This window comes from Diplotaxodon limnothrissa, linkage group LG14, assembly GCF_057381915.1.
Source record: "Diplotaxodon limnothrissa isolate DT_005_m linkage group LG14, D_limnothrissa_male_GT1.1, whole genome shotgun sequence".
NCBI lineage: Eukaryota > Metazoa > Chordata > Actinopteri > Cichliformes > Cichlidae > Diplotaxodon > Diplotaxodon limnothrissa.
The window spans coordinates 22,826,115-22,841,921 of NC_140609.1; the positions used below are offsets into that span (position 1 = coordinate 22,826,115).

The following is a 15,807-nucleotide window of genomic DNA, read 5'->3' on the forward strand; positions in this document are numbered from 1 at the left end:
AGGCCTCGGAGCAGTCCTATACCAACAACAAGATAATAAACTCCGTGTGATCGCTTATGGCTCCCGGACATTGACTGCAGCTGAACGAAACTATCATCTTCACTCAGGAAAACTGGAGTTTCTCGCACTGAAGTGGGCCGTCACAGAGAAATTCAGAGATTATCTTTATTATGCGCCTACTTTCACTGTGTTCACTGACAATAACCCCCTCACCTACATCCTTTCAAGTGCCAAGCTAAATGCAACTGGATATAGATGGGTGGCAGAGCTTGCAGACTTCCATTTCACCATCCGATATCGCCCAGGTAGAGAGAATGTGGATGCTGACAGTCTTTCAAGAATGCCTTTTGAGATAGAGGAAATGATGGAACAGTGTACAGAGGAAATGGGTTCAGATTGTGTGGCAGCAATAACCCAAGTTGTGGAGACTCCAGATTTCAACTCACCAATGGTCTGCCCCATACTCACCCGTCTCCAGTGTACATCAGTGAGTGAAGAACCACACAACCAATTTTCGGTTACAGAGGTCAAACAAGCACAGCAAGATGATGGAAATATTGGCCCAATAATGCAGTGCAAAATGAGGAATGAAAAGCCAACAAGGCATGAACTTAATACACTAAGTGCCCAAAGCAAGTGTCTCCTGCGTGAATGGGAAAGACTTCATATTGATGAAGATGGTATTCTTTGCAGAAAAACCACAACCAAGAGACAGCTTGTGTTGCCTGAAAAGTACAAAGAAACTGTACTGAGAGAATTGCATGATGAGATGGGTCATCAGGGCACTGATCGAACAACATCATTGATCAGAGATAGATTCTTTTGGCCTTACATGCAACGAGACATTGAACATTATGTGACAAAGACCTGCACTTGCCTGAAACAAAAGATACCATGTAAAGAAGCGAGGGCACCGCTCACCAGTATTGTTACCACACAGCCGTTTGAACTGGTGTCAATAGATTTTCTCCACTTGGACAAGTGTAAGGGTGGTTACGAGTATATTTTGGTGATTGTTGACCACTTTACTCGTTTTGCACAGGCTTATGCCACCACCTCCAAGTCTGGCAAAACGGTTGCTGATCGCATCTTTAATGACTACGCCTTGAAGTTTGGACTGCCAGCACGGATACACCATGACCAAGGTGGCGAATTTGAGAACCAGCTCTTTGCCCAGCTGAAAAAGAACTGTGGCATATTGGGATCCCGAACTACACCATACCACCCACAAGGGAATGGACAAGTTGAACGGTTCAACCGGACGTTACTACAAATGTTGAGGACACTTACTGATAGGCAGAAGACAAGTTGGAAAGAGTCCTTGAACAAGCTTATCTACGCCTATAACTGCACACGAAGTGAGGTAACTGGGTTTTCTCCTTTCTACCTTCTCTTTGGAAGGTCCCCAAGGTTACCTATTGATCTGCTATTTGGTCTCACCTCTGAGACAGGGAAAACAGACCACCGAACCTACATGGAGAAATGGACACGAGAAATGCAAGAGGCATATGACATAGCACGGGAGAATGCAAAGAAGTCAGCAGACAGGAGTAAAAAACATTATGATGGGAAAGTGAGAAGCTCTGTGTTATACCCTGGCGATCGTGTTCTTGTCCGAAATCTGACCCCTAGAGGAGGAACGGGGAAGCTTCGTAATCACTGGGAACAGGACATCAATGTTGTCATCCGTCAAGTTGCAGAAGGCCTCCCCGTGTATGAGGTGAAACCAGAGCAAGGGAGGGGAAGGTCAAGAATCATGCACCGCAACCTGCTGCTGCCATGTGATTACTTACCCCTGGAAAGGCCACCAGAAGTATCACCGAAACAAAAGAAAAGAAGAGTGAGGGAAAAAGACGCAGAACAGGTGAACCAGGAAGTAGAAGATGACGAGGAGGAATGGGGGTATTATTATGGGCCCGTAACACAGACTCAAGTGCCCAGTACAGAGAGGGTCACAGAGCATGGTGATGACCAGGAGAAACCAGAGGCCGGTGGTAATGGACCACTGGGTGAAGAAAGGCTCATGTCGTACACAGAGGAGCCTGCGACACAGGACGGAAATAGGCCACAGGAAGAAGACCATCAAGAGGAAGATGGACAAGTAGGTGGAGAGGTAATGGATGACACTCTAGCATCTCCACGCCCATGCTTGCCTGAAAGCAACAGAGGAGGGACCTATAGTTTGCCAAGGAGGGAGAGACGAGCCCCTAAGGTTTTCACCTATGATCAGCTGGGTACTCCAACATGCTACAGTACAGTGTGTACAAACGAAATGCCCTACCAGTATCAACCCATACAACACAGAGACATTCAACCAATAACCATGTGGCCTAATTCATTCCAAATTTGTCAGCCACTATTCATGCAAGGATACTGAACAAAGATCAGACTTAAGACTCAGTACAAAAGAGGAAACTAAGATTAAAAACAACTGGATTTTGTGACATTTTGTTAAGTTTTAGTTCATAAGAGTTGTGATGTCGGGACGACATCTAATTTTGTGGGGGAGTGTGTGATAGATTGATTATTTGTTGAAGTCCATAATGGAGTAAAAAGTTGTGATTAAAAGTTACCCAATATATTATTCAATTTATTTCAAATATGTAAATGTATAAACAAGGGTAAAAGAAGTCCCATTAAGAGACGTAATGTAACACAGGCTAAAATAGTTAAAAGAGTTCATGACTATGTTCAACCGGATAATAATCCTTAATGTGACTACAACCTGTGTAACATTCAATCTGTGATCTACTTGTCGAGCCTGGGAAATAATCCATGTGATTTAGTGATCATGATTGATTAGTTATGCCTGCTGTTGCCGGAAGGGGGAGCTCTGGCCACGATGCCTCATTCGCAATGAAGCTGCTGAAAGAGAAGCATCGTGTCTGAGCGTCGTCATTGACTTATCCCCTTTTCAGGTAATAATTGTGCAATTCTGCTGTTGGACTTTACAAATATGTATGTTGAGTTGTACTGACCGTGTTTCCAAATGTACCAAGAGGTTACTAGGAATACTTAGATGACCTGTGTTAACTGTGATGTTAGGATAAGCTATAAGCAGCAAGCTAAGCTAAGCGCTCTGTTGGTGGCTAGCATGAAGCATTATCGTGCCAGACTGTGTATGAAACATACATTGTGTGCATTTTGCATTTGATCTGGACGAAGAACATGTTTATTTTGTATGAAGAGACAAATGCCTATTAGTGTTTTTATATGAATATTTTGTTTATTTTCTGTACATTTCAGTTTAATGGTCTAAGTTTGTTTATTGATTCATAAGCTGTTTTTGTAAATTCTTACATTCAATTTAATCTGTAACTTATAGAAAAGGAAAGAAAACAGTCTTGAGATATATTGTCTTACAACTAACAGAGACTGTACATCGTTGTTAAGATGTTTAATACTTTTGTATGTATGTTTATATTTCTGAATCATTCGCAATGAAGCTGCTGAAAGAGAAGCATCGTGTCTGAGCGTCGTCATTGACTTATCCCCTTTTCAGCCCCTTTTCAGGGTGTAACATCAGCAGCTTCAGGCCAAATATAAAGAATTAAAGTTGAGTTTGCGGTGAGCTGGCTCTTTGAGACTGTGAGGATATTACAGCTGCAGGTTTATGCTGTTTAAGTTCGACTTATCTTTGTGGTGGGAACCAAGGCCAGGCTGCTAACTCAACATGACAATGTGAATGTATTACACTCGTATCTATAAATATCTTCAATTTTGTGAGCCTTTACTTTACAGGAGAAGACTTTAGTGCTGCAATTGTGTACAGAAGACAATATTGTTGCTACACATACTCATGTTTCCTCAGTTCGTCTCCATTTATATTGTTGTACAAGGAACTGTACTGTGAATTTGATGTAAAGCTAATAATATGTTGGCATTTACCCATCTGTGTATCTATGAGGCGCCGTTTGTAAAGTGAAACATGCTGAAATTAACGGCAACATTTTTCCACATTTAGTGCGAAACCTTACAAAAACGTGTTTTCAAGTCATTTTTAAAAAAATATTTAGTAAATTTGTAACTTTTCATATTTAAAACACAATCTTAAATATTAAATCTAAAAATTATATTTAAATCTAAATGTTAAATCTAAATGTTAAATCTAAATGTTACAGGAAACTAAATATTTAGTCAACATTTCATAAAGCTTTTATTTTGGTATTTTCGTTGATCCGTACATGTTAGCTAAATATTTAGTTTCGTGTAACATTTAGATTTAACATTTAACATTTAGATTTAAATATAATATTTAGATTTAACATTTAGATTTAACATTTATAATTGTGTTTTAAATATGAAAAGTTACAAATATTTTACTAAATGTTGTAAAAAATGACTCGAAAAAACATGTTTTTGTAAGGTTTTGAGCTAAATGTGGAAAAATGTTGCTGTTAAATTCAACATGTTTCACTTTACAAACAGCGCCCATGTATCAATCTTGTTTCTCTCACTTTTTTTTACCACATCTTTCTTTTCTCTTTATTCTTTAAGAGTAACTTTAATCAGCAGGCTATAATTACATGAGCTGAACAACAGAACATATCAGCAGCTTCTGAAATCTGTGCTTTTTTTAATGTCTTAGCCAATAACACACAGAATTATTGCATTTCCACACTTTGAAGGCAGCTGTCTAGAATTTTTTCCTTTTTTTTGTAATTTCCCAATGCAAATGATGACTTCAGACCTAAAGGAACAAACTTGGTCTTGATTTCTAAACCTGTAAATATTGAAGTGGGGTTTTATGGTCTACCTCAGTACCTAACAGTCCAACTCATGAATGCTGTTTTGACAGTTTGGACCTGTAGGCTTCTTCTAGTTATACTCTGTTTGTATATAAATGAGCTGCACTCTCTAATGAAAAATTCTATGTGCGGTTACTTTAATCAATACTGATGTGAGACTATAAATATCAATTGCGAGATGTTTGAATGCAGCACAATTTGTCTCCCATGAAACCTTCTTCTCTTATAAACTTTCAACCTATCTGCCTACATTTCCTCAGATGATGTGGTGCAAGCCTTTATCTTTAACCCTTGTATGGTGTTCGGGTCTGTGAGACCCGTGTTCAGTTTTTTTCAAAAGAAAAATTAAACAATTAATTATTTTTTCACGTGTAAATGTGTTGTGTCTTTCCACTCACTCCACTTGATTATAACTGATTTATTTATAACATTTTATATAAAAGAAAAACGAGAAGCACATTAATTCATAAATGTGATCTAACAAAGGTAAAGGGAAAAAATTAACCATGTTTGCTGTTCATATGTCTTGTAATTGGGATGAAGTAAACATCTGTTGAGTAATTTAACATAAAATTGTTTGATAGTGTTAATTTGGAAAGCCAAAACTCTAGCGGGTCCACCAGACCCATGAACACTGGCTGAGTAACAAAAATACGAACACCACACAAGGGTTAAATGCATCAGTGCAATCTAACACACATATAGGTCAGCGGCTGCATTTGTTGTTTATAAGAGAACGTTTAAAAAGACAGCATATTACGCATGTGCATGTTTAAATGGGTTAATCATGTTCTTGCTCCCATCAGCCTTTAGTCTCTCTGGTTATTAGCTAATTAGCCACAAGTCCTAATTGCTGCAAGCTTAGTGAGTGACCCACTGCACACAGAAGCATTTTTAATGCTAGTTCAAACTGTTCTTAACCTATTTCACCATCCAATTTGTGTGAAGCAAAAACGGGGTGATGAGTGTTTGTTTCATTTTTTAATGTCTCTTCACTTCAAACACAGGGGATTCATTCATTAATCTGACTTTACTGAATATCTGGCTCCTAATGAAGCCCCCGAGCAAACATAAATCTGCAGTAGTGGCAGTCTTTTTGCACTCAGGTGGGTTATTTTTATTAAAAAAAAAACATTTACATGTCATGGCTCGGCTGTGTGGCAGGCAGGAGGAGGACCCAAAATGCAAAACTCACACACACGGGGATGAACTCAAAAAGCAGCTTTATTGCTGACAAAAGATAATAGGAGATACAAAACTAAACTGGGAAAAACTAACGTAAAGCTCACCAGGAAACACGGGGGAATCACACACAGCATGAGGGAGAACGCGACGCCGAACAGAGGGAGACTCAGACAGAAATACACAGAGGGTAAACGAGGAAAGTGGGCACACACGGGGAACACAGGTGACACTGATAATCATAACGAGACAGGGCGGGGTGAACTGAACATGACATGTACAGGCACAGAGGTTCAGACAGGAGGAGAGAGAGCACGGGGAAACACAGACATAACGGGCTGGGGAAACATGAAACAACCACAAAGGGAGACGAGGGCTCATAAATACATAGAGGGCACACAGGGGGGAGAGAGAGCACGGGGAGAACTTAGACATAATGGGCAGGGGAAACATGGAATAAGACATAAGGAGAGACGAGGGCTCACAGATACACAGAGGGGCACACAGGGGGTAAAAGCCATGAAGGGAAAACACTTAGGGAACAACACAACAGGGCAACTCAGAAAACATGGCCTAAATAAAGAACAAAATACAAAAATACATGAAAACTAAGAATACTGGGCCCACATGGCCCAGGACCATGACATTACAAGGATGAAAACAAACCTGCATTACAGCTTTTCTCAATATTGAGAATATATTGAATTCAGATATATAAATTACATCACTTTTTAATATTGTCTTTAAGGGTTTTTTTTGTTTAAGATGTAAAAATACATAAAATTATTTAATTCAGTTAAACTTTATTTACATAATCCCAATTAACAACAACTGTTACCTCAAGGGGCTTTATGATTTAGGCTACAAAACCCTACAATGTTAAACCAAGCAAAAAGAACAACAATCAGGTAACCCTGTATGAGCAAGCAGTTAGCAACAGTGGGAAGAAAAAACTCCCCTTTAACAGGAAGAAACCTCTTTGTTTTACTTCAAAGCTAATAAATGATGAAAATCAAAACTTTGATTTGTTATATCAACAGTGTAATGTGACGTATATTCATCTTTTGCCGGTAAAAAATTCTGCATTAAGCTTTTTTTTTTTTTTTTACTATTATCCAAGAGCAGAAGTGTAGTCTAATAGCTGGTGCACTTGTACTACTTACTCTGAGAAGTTGCTTTTAATGAGAGACACTATTGAGCAAATGTGGGAGAGTGTCTAGCTTTAAGAGGGATTACTGGGTAGTCAGAGAATAGTCATAAATTTTAGTCTCATAAACAGGCGCTAAACCACAAACAGATAGCGCTCATGTTTGTGCAGGGCATTTACAACACTGTATTTAGTGAGTCTGATGTAAAGAAAACTCGATAAGCCATGTCGTAAAATATGTCAGAGTGTAGTAATAATAATAATAGTACGACATGTTCAAGCATGTGCTTCGCTATTTTGTGGCCCTGCTGAGCCGGCATGAGATTTAAACAAATCTGCAATCACCTTCAGTTTACACATACGCAACAAGGCTTTTTTTGTAGTCACTCATTCACACAGGTAGTGCACACTATTTTAAATGTTGAGCTACAGAGACCATTTAGATGAGAACAGTGGCTGATTTAAGGGGGGATGCTGTGAAGGTAAGTAGCTTTTCCTGTGTGCATTTCTTCTGAAGAAAATTCAACAAGGAAGATGCCATTCTAAAGGTAATAAGGAGGGCGCCAAATGCTGCTAATGAGCTGTCTGGGAAACAACAATGGCCTACAGCAACACCTGAAATTACAGCACTTACCTGAGTAAATGCTATCCCTGTATATTTCTCCTAGTATTTTGGAGGTTTCTGCGACTTCAGTGTTTTAATTGGTAAGTTTGTGATAGAGAAGTATGCTGGAACAACTAATTATCTTTTAATTTGGACTGAATTATTCTTCCTGTAACTTCGGTCTTCACTGTAAATAACGTCATGTATTTGTGTTGTGTGAACTAACCGGTGTGCCGGCGAAGGGTGCGTGGTCACAGTTCTCTTGCCAGGAGCGGTTGAGGCTTAGCGCAAAATCCTGGAAGAAGGGATGAGTTTTGTTGAAGACGGAAAAACCAACTATGTTGACTCGCTGGTCCGCCACGTCGTCCAGTCGGAGTAAAGAGAATTCCTATAGGGAGAAAAGAGAGTAAGGCACAAGATTATGGGCTCCGCTTAGCCATGAGCTGTCATACCCTGCTACAGTCTACCATAATCTGTTTAAATTACACCAATCATATATTGAATTATTGTCAAGGTAAAAAAGGGCATCTGTTCACTCAGCAATTTTACATCCGATTTAATCTGTCCGATTCACATTTCATTAACTACAATTATTCCGGTTGATTGACATGAGAAAGCTGCAGCAATTTGTTCAGAGCCACAATTTTACCGAGCAGCGCTGCACAACACCCATGGATTTTTTCTCCCACTGGCTGTAAAAATGTACAGGTATGACTGCCAGACTGCAAAGCTAATGGGTTACAATTAGAGAGACAGACAGACAGAGAAAGACTCGGGGAAAACAACAAAGGTCACAGAGACCAATAATTGAGATAGAAATCCATGACATATTGAAATCATCCAGGTTGGGAGGAGAGGAAAACACAAGTCGTTTGTTATTTGGCTCTTTTGCTCCAGGGACAAGTTGTTTTCCGGCTGCCTGGGGAATACGAGACAGGGGGCAGGGTGAGACGGAGCTGAGGAAGAACAGGGGGGAGAGAGAAGGTGGGGGCGTGACTGAGGATGGATGTCTCCTGAAGGTTAATAGAGGTGTCAAAACCCAGTACCCCACCTCAGGTGGCAGCCTTCACCTTCCAGCCCTTTGTGCCATCTAACTTGTGACAGCCAGACCAAGCCCAGTCTACCTCTGTGCCTGCCACCAAGACAAGTGTGAAGATAAGAGAAGTTTGAGGGGATGGTGAGTGGGTGCGGCAGCATGTGACACTGGGAACAAATGGCCATATGGTGTCTGTAGAAATAGTAAATACACTGCAAGTAAATAGAAATAAAAGAGCAAAATATGTATGTAAATGCAAGAAGGCAACAGCAGTGGGCAAACAACTACGTGCCAATCAAAAATAATGATAAAAGCTGCTAACTATATCCCTTGAGGCAACCTCCTGCTATGTAGTAACTCAGCTCATGTGTGGCATCAGGATTTGGTAAAAATCTTCTTAAAAAACAAACAAGCAGCAGCTGTTGCATGCTGGGGGAGCAGGCTGAGGGTCGCAGATGCCAACAGACTTAATAAACTGATCCGTAAGGCCAGCAATGTTGTGGGGATGGAGCTGGACTCCCTCAAGGTGGTGTCGGAGAGGCGGATGCTGTCCAAGATAAAGACAATGTTGGATAACACCTCCCACCCACTCCATGACATGCTGGTCAATCACAGGAGCTCGTTCAGTGAGAGACTGAGATTACCGAAAAGCACCACTGAACGACACAGGAAATCTTTCCTGCCTGTGGCCATCTCCCTGTACAACGCATCCACTTAACACACTGTTTGCTGCTACAGCTACACATGTTTCTTTTCCAAATATTTATTTATAAGTGACTTATGTATGTATATATGTATGTATATATATGTATATATTGTACTATTCTTAGTTAGCGTATTGTCTGTCTTGTCTTAATGTTGGTTTAAAATGGAGCACTGTAACAAAAAAATAATTTCCCCCAGGGATCAATAAAGTATTCTGATTCTGATTCTGATTAAATAAACAAATAAATGAAAAAACAAAAAGCTTTATGGGCTCCGGGGAGATCAAAGCTTACAAATTCTGAAGCGCAGAATAACAGCAAAATGAAAAATGGGAAAATGGATGAGAGGGGATTAGGAAAATCAGATAATGGACATTCAGACAAAAAAAGAGTGAATAGGCCAGTGAATTAACCCTTGTATGGTGTTCGGGTCTGTGAGACCCGTGTTCAGTTTTTTTCAAAAGAAAAATTAAACAATTAATTATTTTTTCACGTGTAAATGTGTTGTGTCTTTCCACTCACTCCACTTGATTATAACTGATTTATTTATAACATTTTATATAAAAGAAAAACGAGAAGCACATTAATTCATAAATGTGATCTAACAAAGGTAAAGGGAAAAAATGAACCATGTTTGCTGTTCATATGTCTTGTAATTGGGATGAAGTAAACATCTGTTGAGTAATTTAACATAAAATTGTTTGATAGTGTTAATTTGGAAAGCCAAAACTCTAGCGGGTCCACCAGACCCATGAACACTGGCTGAGTAACAAAAATACGAACACCACACAAGGGTTAAATAACTGATAAGAAGGTAGGTGGAAAAAAGCTCTTAGACCAAGAGAAGAACCAGCATGAATCACTCCACTCTGAAGACACTGGTGGTTGACTGCAATGACAGAGACACACTTCAGGGAAGGAAGATGGAGTATATTTAACCTTTAAGTGGAAGGCTGATTATTCCTATTACCAACCTTCCATGAACCAGGAAATCCCAAATGTTTTGTTATGCTGGTGTACGGAAGAGGCGGATGATAAAAACAAGCAACACTGATAAACACTGATAATAAAAGTGAGAGCTTAACTCTTTAGAGGGTGAACCATGAATAACAATGTTCTGAAACATCTTTATTTCTACCTCCTGACAAATAAAACTCATTACATGTACGTCATCTTACATTTTTTTCATTTCTACAGCTGGAGAAAAAAAAATCATCAGACTGATGATGTTAAAGTTCAGTCTCGGGCAGCAGAAATCATAACTGTGAGCAACAGCTTCCATAAAGTTTAACTGTAGTAGGGAATCATTCTCGTTAGGAATATGATAAGATGGTTTATCAGGTATATACCGATCAGCTGCTCATTAACACAAATAGCTATCAACCAATCACATGGCAGGAATTCAGTGCATTTACATATATGTAGACCAGGTCAGGATGACCTGCAGAAGTTAAAAATAAGGATCAAAATGGGGGAAGATGGGTCATTTAAGTGACTTTGAATGTTGCTGGTGCCAGACAAGCTGGTATTTCAGAAAGTGCTGGGATTTTCCAACATAATCATGTTCAGGGTTTGCAAAGTAAGGCCAGAGAAAGAGGAAATATCCTGTGGTGGAAACTCACTGGGTGAAAGTGGTTGATTCCAGAGGTCAGCTGAAAGGAAGGTAACTAAAATAGTGACTCCTTAGAATCACAGTATGCAGAAGAGCATCTCTGAACATACAACACATCAAACCTGGCAGCAGATGGGATACAGCAGCAGAAGACCACATAGGGTGGTAAATGGCCTGTATTTGTATAGCGCTTTTACTAGTCCCTAAGGACCCCAAAGCGCTTTACACAACCAGTCATCCACCCATTCACACACTGGTGATGGCAAGCTACATTGCAGCCACAGCCACCCTGGGGCACACTGACAGAGGCGAGGCTGCTGGACACTGGCGCCACCGGGCCCTCTGACCACCACCAGTAGGCAACGGGTGAAGTGTCTTGCCCAAGGACACAACGACCGAGACTGTCGGAGCCGGGGCTCGAATCGGCAACCTTCCGATTACAAGGCGAACTCCCAACTCGATCGCCTTTGTGCCACAACAGTTTACATGGACTCACTAAAACTGGACAACAGAAGCTTCGATAAACGTTGCCTGGCCTGATGGAAGAATCAGCATTTGAATTCTGATGGCTGCTTCCTGCAAAAAAACATGACTTTAAAAAGCTCAGATCATCTCAAACGATTTTCTCGAACATGAAAATAAGCTCACTTTACTGAAATGGCCTCCACAGTCACCTGATCTAACAGAGCACCTTTTGGATGAACAGAACCTGGAAATTCATGGATGCGCAGCTGACAAATGTGGAGCAGTCGTGTGCTGCTGCCACGTCGATATGGACCAAAACCTTTGACGAATGTTTTCAGCACCTTGTTGAATCTATACCATGAAAGTGGATGGATATGGACTATAACAATATTTAGAGAGTTTGACTTCTCCTTCAAGAAATACAGCTTTTTCAAATGTTTGTTTACAAAACTACACGGTGAAATAACATAAGCAGAGGAGATAGCAGGGTGTTGTTTGGCTGTTGTGTGCGGTGAAGTGTTTGTTGAATGCTTTTGTTAACACACTAACTGAAGACAGCTCCTGCAGTTTGTGTTTACAGTCCTGCATTTCCATCACTATGCAAGCACACTTTATTTGCTTAATTCCACCCTGACTGGATTGTTATTCATCCTGGCCCAGTATGACTTTCAAGTTGCAGAGCGTGAAACACATTTAAAATCGCCTTATTAGAGGATGTAGCACTGAAGTTTAAGGGGCTTCTAGCTGCTCTTGAACTTCAGGAGACAATCCTGTTAATGAGTAGAATAATGGTCTAATGGTCTTGTTAGGAAAGAGACTGCCTGATCTTTAGTATCTATTGAATTTCAAAACATTTAACTCAGAGAAATTATCAGCCTGGCTCTCATAAGTTTGCGTTTGACTTTTGAATACATACAATGTAAAATGGTCATACTGTAAAAGTGGATTTAATTGCAAGGCTGGAACTAAATATACAGTCCTGCAAGTCCAGGGGAAGAAGAGGAGAGCTAAGACAGGGATTACATGTTCCTCCGCAAAGCCTGAGGAATACTTAATCCCTGTCTCAAGTTTAACATTGCATGTAATCATGGCAGGAGAAAAGTCTCCTTTGAACCTATTCTTCATTTATTCATTCATTAATATCTTTAGAAACGTAAAACAAAATTTAAAGCCGCAGCATTATCGATTCCCATGCATTCCATTAAATACATGGGCTTTTCTTCCATCTTCAGCAGGCCCTTTTGGGGCCTCATAAGCCTTTGGGGACTGTCCATATAATTACTGGTTAAGTGTACTTTAATAGATCATTAGAGTCAGAGCTGTGCAAACGAGCCTATCATTAAACATGCCCCTCAAGGGTTCCTGATTGCATGCATGTGCATACACACGCACAAAAACAAACTGGAGAGCGCATGAGCATGCCCACACACAGGAAAATGAAATCCCTATAATTGAGCAGCAAACACACACGTAGTCACTGAAGACCAAGGTCACAAAAATATCCCGAGGCAGTGTCTGAAGAAAACTGGTGTGCAGCATTTGTGGGCTTTCAGGGCACAGACGCTGACACTTTGCACATGCAAATTCAAACACACAGACAGACGGGGAGTTGTGATCCCATGACTTCAGAGGACATTACACAGGCTTGCCTAACGTAACCCCGAGCCGTTATTGATTTATATTATGGGTTTTCTCCCCATAACACATGTTTTTGGATACGTGTTACGGGGACGCACAAGCACACACTAAAGCCCTGCACGCGAGCACATCTTGCATGGCAAATAGTTGGTGTGAAATGGGCAGTGCTTAGCATTTGGTTCCCAGCAGTGGGAGAACAAAAAAGGCAGAGCTGGAGGGTAGAGGAGAGCAGTAGAGAAACCAACTGTCACCACCGAGGGGGTGAAAAGGCCGGCCGAACAGAATGATGATGAGGAGCAAAGAGAGAGAGAAAAAGAGCGAGAGAGCTAGAGGTTGAATCAATGGAGAGGGAAGAAGGTGAGAGATTAGTTGGCACAAGTGAGAGCTTAAAATGCACTGGCGGGAGAGAGAGAGCGACAGAGCGAAGATGAGAGGGGGGGTTTGCGAGGGTGTAAGAGTGCAAGGGAATGACAGCCTGGCCGAGGGCCCCTGACACCGGCTGTCACCTGGAGATCAATCAGCAGTCGGGACCCGAGCCAACCAACCAAAAACTGTTGCTTCACCTCCTCAATTCTCACCCTTTTCCCTCTGAAAACCCTCCCAATCTAGTCGCCCCTGTCTTATCTACCCTTTATGTGCAACTCCTTTTTTATTCTCTTAGTTTCTCTTTCATCATTTTAGATGGTTTTTCATATCCTTTGGCTTTCAACGATTCCTCTTTCTCTTCTTTTTTGGTCTTTTCACATAACTGGACCATTCATACATGCACATATGCACACACACACACACCTACAAAAATACCCAAATGTGTGACTACTCAGTGTTCATAACAATGAAGTCAGCAAATAATGAGATCCCAGGAGGGTTGATGGTGCTTATAGGTGGACACCCTGTCAAGAATCCTACTCCTCCTTCTCTGCCATCCGTGTCCATGCACAGACATATTCCTTTGCAATGAAAACTTGTATGAAACCGATAAGTGAATACGGAATTGAATCAAAAACTTCTTTAAGTCAGTCAGCATCCTTCAGGTCCTCTCTCATTGATCACATCTCCCTAAACGGAACAGAAACGCTGAGATTATATAGATTCTTTAGGCACCAGGGATCTCCGCTGATTTGGGATGCATCTCTGCTGCATGTGGTACAACACCGTGTTACTGAAACGCCGATATCTCTACCAGAAATGTGAAGTTGTTAGATAAGCCTTTCAAATGCAAGTTTGGCTATATAGAGACTTTTGTATGCATGCTGTGCAGGGAATGTTAAGGAATGAGTGCTGCTTCAATATTGTCACTTTTTTTCAGATGCTGAATAACAAAGGTCTCAGCATTTCAATGAGCTGGAGTCATCTGAACATTTTGTCTGTTTGAAAAACTTCTTAAAAGAAGTTAAAAGTGGCATTAAAATTAATGGAGTTTGCTGAAGTTGAGAAGTACCGGTCACTGACAGCAGACAGGAATGCAGCAATAATGGCAAATGAGTCAGAACAATGAATCGCAGTCACACGTTCACTGACTCACCGGCTTCTACATAAATTAAATGAGTTTTAAGGACTGTCGAACAAGTAGATTAAATGTTTCGACTCTTACTAAGCAGAAATACAGTCTGAATAAATAATTTTTGGCTTTTTGAGAGCAACACAACATCACACTGAAACACTGGCAACCAGTAAAGTTCATGTTTCAAATCTGCTATCAAACAGAAAATCTTCACATCCTGTAGAAGGATAAAATCAGGATTTTTACCCCCCTTATTTGTGTCACCTTTATGAATGGAGACAGTTTTTCTGTCCTGAAATATTACCTCAAAACTTCATGGTCAACCAGAAAAATTAACGAAAACTCAAAATTTTATGTGTCAAATGACTTGATATGGTATTCAGAAACAATTGGTAAGTTCAGAAACAATTCATTTGTGTGTTTTTTCTTTCTTTTTGTTTGTTTCTCAAATTTTTATTTCATCCAAGAATCATCCATTTGCAGCAATTTTAGCTTTGCATGCCTTTGGCTCACTAGCCGTCATTTTGTTGCAGTAATCTGCCAATGTTTACTTTTTTTTGCAGAGGGAAAATTGCTCCAGTCAAGCAGCATGCACAGGGTATGGCACTGCACTAGAAAGCAGACTGATAGCCTTTCTTGTTTTTGATCCCACTTATCAGAGACTGTGCCAAAGCATATGGACTGGAGGGGCAACCAACCTTGACAAGGGGGTATTTGGCTCAGCTCACTTTGCTATTTCATTAACAACAAATTCAAGCACAGACAACCGACTTTAAACCACATCAATGAACTGGTAATGAATTACAACCATACACACATAGCACACTCTCACACTCTATCCTTGACATATTTCCAGATTTTTTTTGAAGTTTTTGAGTGAGATCATCCTAGCTGCACAACCTGAAGAATGACTTTGTTACTTCTCAAAATCTGACTTGCTTAGGCTCAAACAAAATCAGGGTCCTCCTCCTCCTCAGTCATGCTTATGCTATTGTGTTCATCACCATTATGCTATAAATTATCTGACAGCAACAGGTAACTTTGGCGAGAATAAGGCACGGCGGGCCCACGGAGTATCATTCAGAGCCATCTTTATTTACATCTCACCACAACACTCAAACCCCTGAGTCCCCGTGTTTTTAACTAGGCGGGCGTGATTAAGGATGCCGT

General features: G+C 40.5%; 1 protein-coding gene across 1 annotated transcript in view; it reads right to left on the minus strand.

The window, feature by feature from the left end:
- The window catches only part of grik4 (glutamate receptor, ionotropic, kainate 4), a 270,949-nt gene that overhangs the window by 63,127 nt on the left and 192,015 nt on the right, over positions 1-15,807 (minus strand). The window contains exon 8 of the mRNA XM_085371274.1: positions 7,908-8,069. Within this exon, the coding sequence (XP_085227400.1) occupies positions 7,908-8,069 (162 nt within the window). The remainder of the gene's footprint in view (positions 1-7,907; positions 8,070-15,807) is intronic.